The sequence below is a fragment of the Scyliorhinus canicula genome, chromosome 1 (genome assembly GCF_902713615.1).
Source record: "Scyliorhinus canicula chromosome 1, sScyCan1.1, whole genome shotgun sequence".
NCBI classification, from domain to species: domain Eukaryota; kingdom Metazoa; phylum Chordata; class Chondrichthyes; order Carcharhiniformes; family Scyliorhinidae; genus Scyliorhinus; species Scyliorhinus canicula.
In genome coordinates, this window is record NC_052146.1 from 135,489,286 (window position 1) to 135,501,449 (window position 12,164).

General features: G+C 45.1%; 1 protein-coding gene across 3 annotated transcripts in view; it reads left to right on the forward strand.

Annotated features, from left to right (window-relative positions):
* The first annotated feature begins 552 nt into the window (after positions 1–552).
* Positions 553–12,164, forward strand: part of LOC119967748 (zinc finger and BTB domain-containing protein 8B-like) — a 34,796-nt gene continuing 23,184 nt past the window's right edge. For 2 of the 3 annotated variants that reach the window (XR_005461063.1, XM_038800662.1), the window contains exons 1-2: positions 553–659; positions 2,394–3,359. Coding sequence is in view for 2 of the 3 variants with exons in the window: in XM_038800662.1 (XP_038656590.1) it covers positions 2,432–3,359 (928 nt within the window). In the remaining variant the exon portion in view is untranslated. Of the gene's footprint in view, positions 721–2,393; positions 3,360–12,164 lie in introns of all 3 variants that reach the window. The other variant, XM_038800668.1, reaches the window with a different exon arrangement.

The following is a 12,164-nucleotide window of genomic DNA, read 5'->3' on the forward strand; positions in this document are numbered from 1 at the left end:
AATTTGTAGGGGAGTGGCACTAGCTGAATTGCTCCTTCAGAGGGCCAGAACAGACACGACGTCTCGAATGGCCGCTGCCGCCTCCTCCTGTGTTGTGACCGTTCCGTGAGTCAATATTTCAGCCAGTCAGTCCCCTGCCAGCTTCCAGCATATAAGGCTGCGAATTGCTTTGTGAGAATTGGGTGAGTTTTGCAATGGCTCCATTGGATGGTCACTGAACCGAGCGGAAACCATCACTGGACCTGGGGGCCACTCACCGTCATTGACGTGGACCAGATGTGGCCTGGGCGCGCTGAACGCTGGGAGCTGTAGTTCCTTCCGGCCATGCCGGCGCAGTGACCAATGAGGAAGGAAACTACAACCCCCGACAGCCGCTTGACGCGCGCGCGCACTGGGCCCCCAAACGCCTGCAACCGAACCTGCTGGCCCAATAGTCCAGCCCACTCACCCCCTCCGTCTATTGGCTGAAACGCTCGCCATCTCGCCGCTCGGCTGCTTCTATTGGCGAACGCTGCTGTCAATCGAGGGGCGCCGCAGCGAGTTCCGGTGCGAGGTGAGGTGAGGCTAGGTTGGCGAGGCGTGCTGGCTGACGGGGCTGGCTGAGTGGGGGGGAGGGAGTGCATCGGTGAAATCTTCTGCTCTGGCCAAAGGCAGAAAAGGTAAATATGGAGCCCACTGAGGGACTGCGGCCTGGAACGAGTCAACGAGATGACAAGTGAAGTGAGAGGGGTGTTTGCCGAGGGGGATGAGAGGGTGTGATCCTAAACTCTGACCTGTTGTAGTCTTCATTAGCAACTGTTAAGTGCTGTGCTGCGGCAGCACAGTTAGACCTCTGGCATGGTTTAATCTTTCACTCTCAGCCTCAGGATTGAACTTGCTGGGCCTGGGTGTCTGGCAGCAACTTTATTCCTGGAAGATGTCAAGTTGTGGGTCAAAAAAGGTCCCTGTGACGTCATAAAGAGTGTCAAGAACCGAATATTTTAAAACAATTGGCCCATGAGCAGGTCCTGAAAGAAGAGCAGGGTTAATGTGCCCTGGGGTGTACCTCTTCATTTAGTCAGTGCTCATCTATCTCAAAACGTGGATGCCATTGTTACCCCATCATTTGCTGCTCCATATCCAGTTTTCATAAGCTGGTTTGGCATTTTGAGCTGTTCAAAAGTGAGTCAGAAGAGTTTTGTTTGAAAAACTTGTGACTTCAATGGCAGCACAGTGGTCAGCACTGTTGCTTCACAGCACCCAGGGTCCCAGATTCGATTCCTGGCTTGGGTCACTGTCTGTGCAGAGTGGGCACGTTCTTCCCGTGTCTGCGTGGGTTTCCTCCGGGTGCTCTGGTTTCCTTCCACAAGTCCCAAATGAAATGCTATTTAGGTAATTTGGACATTCTGAATTCTCCCACAGTGTGCCCGAACAGGTGCCGGAATGTGGCGACCAGGGGCTTTTCATAGTAACTTCATTGCAGTGTTAATGTAAGCCTACTTGTGACATTAAAGATTATTATTATTAAGGACAGCAAAATGGAATTGAATCCGGTGCTGCCATGATAAACTGGCACTTCCCTCAAAGCAGTGTGCCTGCAGTATTTTGTGCATTAATGCATGCAAGTATTTTTTTCATGCAGTTGTGTTATGTAATGGTAAGAGCATGTTCATTTCATTTTGTCAGTTTGTAATACTACTTTTCTGCTCTAATGGACAATTTTTGTTAAGGTTGATTACTAGCCCAGCCCCTTGTACTTAAAATACCCTGGATGTCTGATATGATTGTTTTGCTCCGATCTGCCATCATAGTTCAAAACATTTTAAAAATAATTGACAAACATCCACTTTATCTGACATTATATGTTAATTTGTGTCTTGTTCTGAGTGAAAATTAATTTTTTAAGTCCATTGAAAGCACTGATGGGTGCTGAACTGAGGTCAGCAATGGCTCCGTCAACTAGTATTGTACCATCACTAGTAACCTTTGCATTCACGAATGCTGATCTGCCTTTCGTTCTTTAACCTAATGCCAACCAAGCATTTTATTTCTAGTCAGCATGATTTTCCAGCTAAAACTGTTCATAAGCCATCTCAAATGGGCAATGCATTGGTCTGTATGGAGAGGTTTAAGGAAAGCTGATGTGGAAAGTTTCTCTGTGCACCAGAAAATAGGTACTCTCATTGGGATAAAATGCATTTTCAGGACAGTAAAAGGAGTGTTGTCTGTTGGATATTATAAGGAGGATCTTTTCATTATTCTATATTTTCTTTTCTCTGGAGCTTTATTTGCTGAGGTTAATTGATACTGCCACTGAGGCCAAATTGAAAAATAATTTCAACTGTAAAATGTTTTTGAATACAAAATTATTTTTAAAAAATGCCTTTTTTCAATTTTTAAAAAATATTTTACAGGCGGCAAAACACCTTTGACAAAGTCTTGCTCACTAAAGATGGAGATCACATCATATTACACTAAACTTCTGGGAGAACTAAATGAACAGCGGAAGCAGGACTTCTTCTGTGACTGCAGCATTATTGTGGAGGGGAGGATCTTCAAAGCTCACCGGAATATTCTCTTTGCTAACAGTGGCTACTTCAGAGCCTTGCTGATTCATTATATCCATGATAGTGGGCGTCCTAGCACTGCCTCCCTGGACATTGTCACATCTGAGGCCTTTTCCATAATACTGGACTTTCTTTATTCTGGAAAGCTGAACCTTTGCAGTAAGAATGTTATTGAAGTTATGTCAGCAGCTAGTTACCTACAGATGACTGACGTAGTCAGCTTCTGCAAATTGTACATCAGATCTTCTCTTGATATTTGTGTGAAAGATGAGAAGGACGATAATTGTAATCATGTGGAAAATGGGAATAGTGTAACAGCCTTTGGAGATGCTGTGTCGTTTTGTAGGAATCAATGTCCAAATCCTGTTCCAATTCAACAGCAGGAATCTAGTCCTGACAATAATCAAAGCATAACCTGGAATGAGTGCAATTCTTACCATCCTATAGATCTTGCTCAGAAAGATCAGGACAACCTTTCTCCAGAGAAACTTCATCCTGCATCGCTACCTAAACTTCCAGAACCTAAAGTTGAGTTTGACGAAGATGAAGTAGAATCAGTTGACAGGTTCCGGCAGTTTACATCATCTGCTGCAGACCAGGCTGAGGAGAGGCTGCAATCTGCCCCAGCTATGGAAATAGCCTATGAAAATTATCAGATGAAACAGTTCTTGGAGGTTTTATTGAGGACAGGGAACGTACAGCGGAAGGAGGATCTGATACAGCACTTTTCCAGAGGGGGGCGTCCAGAGGATGGAGGGGGCTCCTTCTCCAATATGATGGATGTACAAAGTGATTGGTACGGGGAGGATGCAGGTGAGATTCACATTATTAACCAATAATGGATTACATTATCAATACTATGGGGGAAATGCATTTAGGAATTTGTATTCTGATAACATACTGTATTCATTTATACAGTTGGTGACTAATCCAGTAACCCAGGTGCAGTGAAATTCAGATAACCAAAATGCTTTCTACATGTGAACAGGGAAGAACTACCTTCACTTGCACGCATTAAAAAAAATATTTATTAGTTTCACAAGTAGGCTTACATTAACACTGCAATGAATTAACTGTGAAAATCCCCTAGTTGCCACACTCCTAGGTGCCTGTTCAGGTACAGTGTCGGAGAATTCCGAATGTCCAATTCACCTAACAAGCACATCTTTCAGGACTTTTGCAGGACGAAACTGGAGCAGCCGTAGGAAACCCACACATACACTGGGAGAACGTGGAGACTCCACACAGACAGTGACCCAAGCCAAGAATCAAACCCAGGTCCCTGGAGCTGTGAAGCAACCTGCTGACCACTGCGGTATGATTCTTAGTGAAGCCAAAGTAATACTAAGGAAAAGATATTAGTTGAATCAGTAACCCATGGATTTGGCAAAATACACCTTTTTCAATTTTAGATTGCCATAAGGTGACATGAAGCCTTTTTTTGTACAAAACCCACACAAATTCAAATCGGGTTTAGTTTAACATTGATCCAGTAGATGAAGATTAGTATGGCTAACAATGCACCAGTAACAGTGTGTGACTGGGACGATGGGCCAACCGATGGGCTTCAACATTAAGATGTTTGGGAAAATCTTAACCCTATTAACTGCGTGGTTTTAGTATAATTCCTCCTGGTTACATACGTCTGTGTATATAAGATGCAGTGAGTAAATTGGCTTCTACTGTGTTAATCAGTGTGTTTATCATGGGCTGGCAATTCTTGCTCGGTTCTTATTACTTTACTTTGAGCTACAAGTTTTTCCCTGTACATTTCATGTCGTTTTTGATCATGGTGTATATCATCAACACTAAATTGCAACATAATACTTATCCAGGGATAGTCTCAGGGGAAACGGTTGCATAAGAACCAAGATGTACTGTAGGAGTTACTGTGAACAAGATCCTGTATATGTTTTAGAGACTTCAGAACAAATCAAACGTTTTATTACTGTCCCTGTACTGATGGCAGGTTAAGTAGATTAGGAGCTACTATTTCTTAAAGTACTATTTTACTTTTTATCATGGTTGTACTGCTAAATAGTTTAACATCCCTCTTCTGCTTCAAGAGGCAGTTTCTCCTCTTGAATCAGTTCCTTTTAATACAAAAAACCTTCCTAACACTGAGGAGTTGCTCAGAGTCTTGGATTGAGAAATTTGCTTACTTTGTACTGTTGCTGTTGTAGGACTTTATTTCTGTCTCAGTGCCACTCGTCGACTGTTGGGAGCATAGGAGCCAGGAGTAAGTCGTTTGGCCCCCTGAGTCTGTTTTACTGTACATGGCTGATCAGTATCTTAACTCTATCTACTGTCCTTGGTTCCCTAATCTGTAATACCCTTGCATAACAAACAATCTATCAGTTACGTGTTTGAAATTTTCAATGAATCCCCAGCCTCGACAGATCTTTGGGGAAACGAGCTCCAGATTTCCACTATCTGAATAAGTGTTTGTTAACAACACCCATGATTGGCCTAGGCCAGGCCCCCTTGCTATGAACTCCCCTACCAGAGGAAATAGCTTCACTCTTACTTTTATCAACTCCTTTAATCATATTAAGCAGTTCACCGCTTAATCTTTAATGTTTAAGGGAATGCAAGTCTAGTTTGTGCAATCTTATGCCATTATTTAACCTTGGCATTATTCTTGTAAATCTGCATTATGCCCCCTAAAAGCCAAAATTACTTTCCTGAGGTGTGCTGCCCAGAGCTGACTGCAGATGGACCTAACCAGAACTCTGTACCACTATCGCATAACTTCCACCCCTTCACATTCCATCCCTTCACATTCCATCCCTCTCAAGATCAAGGCTAACATCCCATTAACTTGTAAATTCATTTTTTTTGTACCTGTCTGTTCGTAACTTCTGTACTTGTACCCCTAAATTTCTCCTCTTCTCGAATTAGAAAGTCTAATTTGTCTTTCTTGGGTCCAAATTATCTCTCATTTTTTCAAATTAAACTCCATCGACCACAAAGTCGCTCGCTTTTTTTGTGGAAAACATTTTATTAAGGCATTTATAATTTTATAATAATAACAGTAAACAGTACAAATATAAACGTAGTGCAAAGACTGCCTCTCTTCCTCACAAGTCCCACCTCCTCTAAACAATAATATAACTTCCACCCCCACCTCACCTTAGGGCGAACTTTATTTTCTCAAGTCTGCAAAACAAGCCATGTCACTAAGCCAGGTCTCTAAATTTGGGGGCTTCGCGTCCATCCACGCTAACATTAGCATGGAGGCAGCAGCACGGTAGCACAAGTGGATAGCACTGTGGCTTCACAGTGCCAGGGTCCCAGGTTTGATTCCCTGCTGGGTCACTGTTTGTGCGGAGTTTGCACGTTCTCCCCATGTCTGCGTGGGTTTCTTCTGGGTGCTCCGGTTTCCTCCCACAATCCAAAGACGGGCAGGTTAGGTGGATTGGCCACAATAAATTGCCCTTAGTGACTTAAAAAAAAGGTTAGGAGGGGTTATTGGGTTACGGGGATGGGGTAGAAGTGAGGGCTTAAGTGGGTCGCTGCAGACTCGATGGGCCAGATGGCCTCCTTCTGCACTGTGTGTTCTATTATCCGTCTCTGGGTTACCAAGGAGACAAAGGCCAAGACGCCAGCCTCTATCACCCCTGGACTCCCGGATCTTCTGACACTCCGAAAACTGCCACCTCTGGACTTGGCATCACCCTTGTTTTTAAGACCGTGGACATGACATTTATAAATCCCTGCCCAAATCCCCTAAACTTTGGACATGCCCAAAACATAAGGACATGGTTTGCTGGCACTCCCGCATATCTCGCACGCCTATCCTCTGTCCCAAAAACTTGCTCATCCGGGCCACCATCATGTGTGCCCGGTGAACAACCTTAAACTGAATCAGGCTGAGCCTGGCACATGATGAGGATGTGTTGACTCTGCTTAACGCATCCGCTCAAAGAACTGCCTCTATCTGCCCCCCCCCCCCCCCCCCCCCCCCCAGCACATCTTCCCATTTGCACTTTAGCTCCTCTGTGTGTGTTTCCTCCGATTCCATGAGTTCTTTATAAATATCCAAAATCTTCCCCACTCCCGCCGCCATTCTGGAAACTGCCCTGTCCTGTATCCCCCGAGGCGGTTGGAGCGGAAATGTCAAAACCTGCCTTCGCAGAAAATCCCTTACCTGCAGATATCTGAATCCATTTCCTGCTGGCAGTTCAAATTTCTCCTCGAAATCCTTCAAACAGGGGAAGCTCCCATCTATAAATAGATCCCCCATCCCTGCTCTCTGCCATCTCCGAAACCCCCATCCAGCCTTCCCGCTACAAACCGATGGTTATTGCTGATTGGAGCCCAGACCGATGCTCCCTCCACTCTCGTATGCTTCCTCCACTGCCCTAAGACTCTCAGGGCCGCCACTATCACCGGGCCTGTGGAGTATCGGGCTTGTGAGAACCAATTGGGGTCGTTACCAATGCCCCCAAACTTGTGTTCTTGCTTGATGCCGCTTCTACTCGCTCCCATACCCCCCCCCCCCCCCCCCCCCCCCCCAACTACCCACTTCCGAATCATGGCTGTATATGCCGCCCAGAAATAGTTGGTTAAAGTTCGGCAGCGCCGACCCACCCTCCTCTCTGCCACGCTCCACCAATATTTTCTTCACTCGCAGGGTTTTACTCGCCCACACAAAACCCAAAATCACTTTTTGTTTACTCATCTGAAAAAGGCCCTTGGGATAAAGATGGGGAGGCACTGAAAAACAAACAGAAACCTCGGGAGGACCATTATTTTCACGGTCTGTACTCTTCCTGCCAGTGACAGTGGGAGCATGTCCCACTTTCGAAAGTCCTCCTTCATCCTTCATCTGTTCCACTAGCCGGGTCAAATTCAGTTTATGTAACAGCCCCTAGTCCCGTGCCACCTGGATTCCCAAATAACGAAAGCTTCCTCCCCATATTCAATTTGTACCCCGGAAACCGGCCAAATTCCCCTAAAATCCTCATCTCTCCCTTCCCCCCCGAACGGGTCGGAAATATACAGGAGCAGGTCGTCGGTCTATAGCTAGACCCCGTGTCCTACCCACACCTCGGACCAACCCCTTCCAGTCCCTTGAAGATCTTAGCGCCATAGCCAGAGGCTCTTTGGCCAAAGCGAACAGCAGTGGGAAGAGGGGGCATCCCTGCCTAGTCCTCCGGTGCAATTTAAAATAGTCCGACGTCAACCAATTCATTCGGACACTCGCCAGCGGTACCTGGTACAACAACCGGACCCAATCAATAAAGTCCTGCCCAAACCCGAACCGCCCCAACACCTCCCACAAATGGTTCCATTCCACCCGGTCGAAGGCCTTTTCTGCATCCATTGCGACCACTACTTCCACCTTCCTCCCCTCTGGGGGCATCATGATCACGTTTAAGAGCCTTCTAACGTTTGCCGTTAGCTGCCTGCCCTTCACAAACCCCGTCTGGCCCTCCCCGATCACCTCTGGGACACAATCTTCTATCCTTGAGGCCAAGATTTTAGCCAACAGTTTGGCATCAACATTCAATAGGGAAATTGGCCTGTATGACCCACATAGCTCAGGGTCCTTCTCCTGCTTCAGGATCAATGAGATCGAGGCCTGTGACATTGTCGGGGGACGAGCCCCCCTGTTCCCTCACCTCATTAAATGTCCCCACCAGCAGTGGGCCCAGCATCTCTGAGAACTTTTTTGTAAAATTCCACTGGGTGGCCGTCCGGTCCCAGGACCTTACCCGACTGCATGGTCTCTAGCCCCTCTGCTGTTTCTTCAATCCCGATCGGGGCTCCCAGGCCATCCACCAACCTTCCCCCATCCTCGGAAACTCCAGGCCTCCCAGAAACTACCTCAGCCCTTCCACCCCAGCTGGGGCTTCCAACTCATATAGTCGGTTGTAAAACTCCTTAAACGCCCCGTTCACCCCTGCTGGGGGTCCAAGACTTGTTCCCAGCTCTATTCTTCACTCACTCTACCTATCTCCCTGGCTGCCTCCCTTTTCCTTGGCTGGTGTGCAAGCCTTCTGCTGGCCTTCTCTCCATACTCATATATTGCCATCCTCAGCTGCTCCACTGCCTTCCCCGTAGACAACATACCAAACTCCATCCGTAGCTTGCCGCTGCTCCTTCAATAACCCTGCCTCCGGGGCCTCAGCGTATCTCCTGTTAGTGCTCGCTTTATTTATGTGCTATTGCAACTTTCTGCTCGCATTCGCTCTATTTATTGTTAAATCTATTTTTGGGTCATCAACAAACTTGTATAAATGGCTTTCCTTTATCCTAAACATCATGAAAAGCTGTGGTCCCAGTGTTGATATGAATGGGACACCGTTGGGTACATCCTGTCAATTTGAGTATATACCCAGTGGCCTTCCACTGTCTCTTATCCTGTAACTGATTCACTACTGAGGCCAGAGGGCATTTTGTTCCTTTTTTCATAGCCTCTTGCTAAGAACCTTGTTGAATGCCTTTTGGAAGTCCAAATGTATATTTAACATCCAGAGATGGTCCCTTGGCTGTCTCGTTAGTTTCCTCTTCAGAAAATTTAAGTAGGTTTGTTGGAAATGACATCCGCTTTATAAGCCCTTTCAGGTTCTCTGATCAATTCATGTTTGTTTAAATGCTCAAGTGGGTTTGTTGGTAAACTTGAAATAACGCAAATGTAATTTATAGTTCAGCTTTTTTATTAGTGCAGTGAGGGTGTTTGAGCTCAGGTCTTGGAATAGTAAACTTCTCTCCTGGCACTGTATTTTAACTGTTGTAATTGTTACTTTCTTAAGGCAGGTATGAAAATAAATAATTTAATCATGTCAAAAATTTGAACTTCTGGAAAATTAAGATAAACTAAAACAATTGTTAGTGATTAAAACTAACCTTTTTAAAATATTGATCCTAACAAAGTACAGACTGGGGAAACACTAATGTATAAAATTCATAGAAGGCTTGATCAATGCTGAGAGGCTCTTTCTCCTGGCTGCAGAAATAAATCTAGGTGTCAGAGTCTCCGGATAAGGAGTTATCCATTTAGGAGGCAGATGTGGAGGAGTTTTTTCACTCAGAGTTGTGAATCTTTTGAATTCTCTGCAGCGAGCTGTGGATACTCAGTATTGAGTATATTTAAGGCTGTGATTGAAAGGTTTTTGGACTCTTGAGGAATCAAAGGGTGGGGGTTAGGGGGAAGTGGAACTGAGGTTAAAAAAATAGCCTGGTTTTGATGAATGGTACACTAAGCTTTGTCTGTGTCTGTGTGTATGTGGGTGGGTGGGGGGAGAGGAATGGGTGTGGCCTACACTCCTGCTGTTTTCCTATTTTTAATGTTCTGTCCTCCTTACAATCATTTTCATGTTTCTTGTACTTGAACATGTCTTCCACATTTTGCGAGAGAATTCAAGTGGATTTTTGATATTTTCTTAATCTAGTAGTGGGTAACCTGTTTGTTTCTGATGAACGAACTAGCTCTAGAGCTGGGACAAGCTTAAAAACAATCTTATTTGAGTTACTAGTGACCAGACACACTAAAATGTGGGGTTAATAGATATATGTTTGTAGAATCAAGTTGAGCTTTGGGTTCTGTGGTCAGTATACTTACAAAACAATGACTCGAGCTGCTAGCATGCTTTCCTGAGATCCTGGTATCTGATTAGTCCCTGCTAAGCATATATGAACATACAAACCTATGAAATAGGAGCATGGGTAGGCCACTCAACCCCTCGAGTCTACCCTGTCATTCAATAAGATCATGGCTGATCTAATTGTTCGAGTTGTGCGTTCCCCATCTACCCCATTAACCTTTTGAATCCATTGCCTAACTAGAATCTACCTACCTCCAATTTTAAAGATATAAAATGATCCTGCTTCCACTACCTCTGAGACAGAAGAGGTCCAAAGTCACACAACCCTCTTGGGTGAAAATAATTCTCACCTCTGTCTTATGAGGGCAACTCCTAATTTTTTTTAAATCCTCCCTAGTCTGGACTCGCTCACAAGAGGCAACATCCTTTCAATGTCCACCTTGCTGATACTGTTCAGTATCTTCTCTACTTCAATTCAGTAACCCCTCATTCTTCTAAACTCCAGTAGAAATAAGCCCAGTCTGTCTAACATATCCGAAGGGCCAAAAGGCCTCCTCCTTCTCCTATCTTCTATGTATCCTTGTAAGATAACCCTCTCATTCCAGCTATCAATCGAGTAAACCTTCTTTTGACCCGCCTCAAGGATTTGCATTCTTGAACAAGGAGACCAACACTGCACACCATACTCTAGATGCGGTCTCACCATTTCCCTGTATAACTGAAGCATTTTGCGTTCGTAATAAAGGATAACATTCCATTAGTCTTCTTTATTACCTGCTGCACCTGCATACTAACGTTTTGTGACTCATGCACGAAAACACCTAAACCCCTTTGCACCTCGGCATTAAGTGACACTGCTTTTTTTATTCTTCCTGCTAAAGTGAACAACTTCACACTTTCCCACATTAAACTCCATGAAATTAAATGAAAATCGCTTATTGTCACCAGTAGGCTTCAATCAAGTTACTGTGAAAAGCTCCTAGTCGCCACATTCCGGCGCCTGTCCATGGAGGCTGGTATGGGAATCGAACCGTTCTGCTGGCCTGCCTTGGTCTGCTTTCAAAGCCAGCGATTTAGCCTGGTGAGCTAAACCAGCCTCTAATGAGCTAAACCAGCCCCTAAACTCCATCTGCCAGATTATTGCCTTCTTGCTCAACCTATCGATATCCATCTGCAAGCTCTGTATGTCTTCACAACATACTTTCCTACCTATCTTTGTGTCGTCTGCGAATTTAGCTATAATTCTTTGGCTCCACTCGTCTATCATTAATGCAAATTGTAAAAAGTTATGGCCTCAGCACAGAGCCCTGCAGGACTCCACTCATCACATCATCACATACTGCCAATCAGACAAACACCTATTTATGCATACTCTACATTTTCTGCTCGCCAGCCTTTAGTGCAGGCTAATATGTTATTGCCTGCACCATGAGCTTTTAATTTCTGCAATAACCTTTGATGTGGCACCTTATCAAATGCTTTCTGGAAATCCAAGTGCCATACTTCTACAGGCTCTCCTCTGTCCACAGCACATGTTACTCCTTCAAATAATTCTAGTAAATTGGTTGAGCATTATTTCCCTTTCATAAAACCATGCTGGCTCTTCCCACTGCTCTGAGGAAGTAGTGGTAAAGTGGAATTGTCGCTGGGCTAGTGATCCAGAGACCCAGGGTAATGCTGTGATTCAGGTTTGAATCTCACCACTGCAGATGGTTAGGGCAAAATTAGTAGTGAGAGTTAGGGCAAAGTTACTACTGAGAATTGGGGAGGGATGGGGAAAATCCGTGGGGTGGGGGGGGGGGGGGGGGGAGAGAGTGGGAGAATAAAACAGCAGCCTGTGCTCTAATTTGCGGGAGGATGGTGGGGGGGAGAGAGAAATTCTTGGGGGTGTATCAACTTTACTCCACGTGATTTCAAGAAATGACTGAAGGCACTAAATACTGCAAAGGCCCGGGCCCTGACAACGTTCTGGCAATAGAACTGAAGGCTTGTGCTCCAGAACTTGCTGTACCCTAGCCAAGCTGTTCCAGTACAGCTACAATGCTGGCATCTACTAGGTAATGTG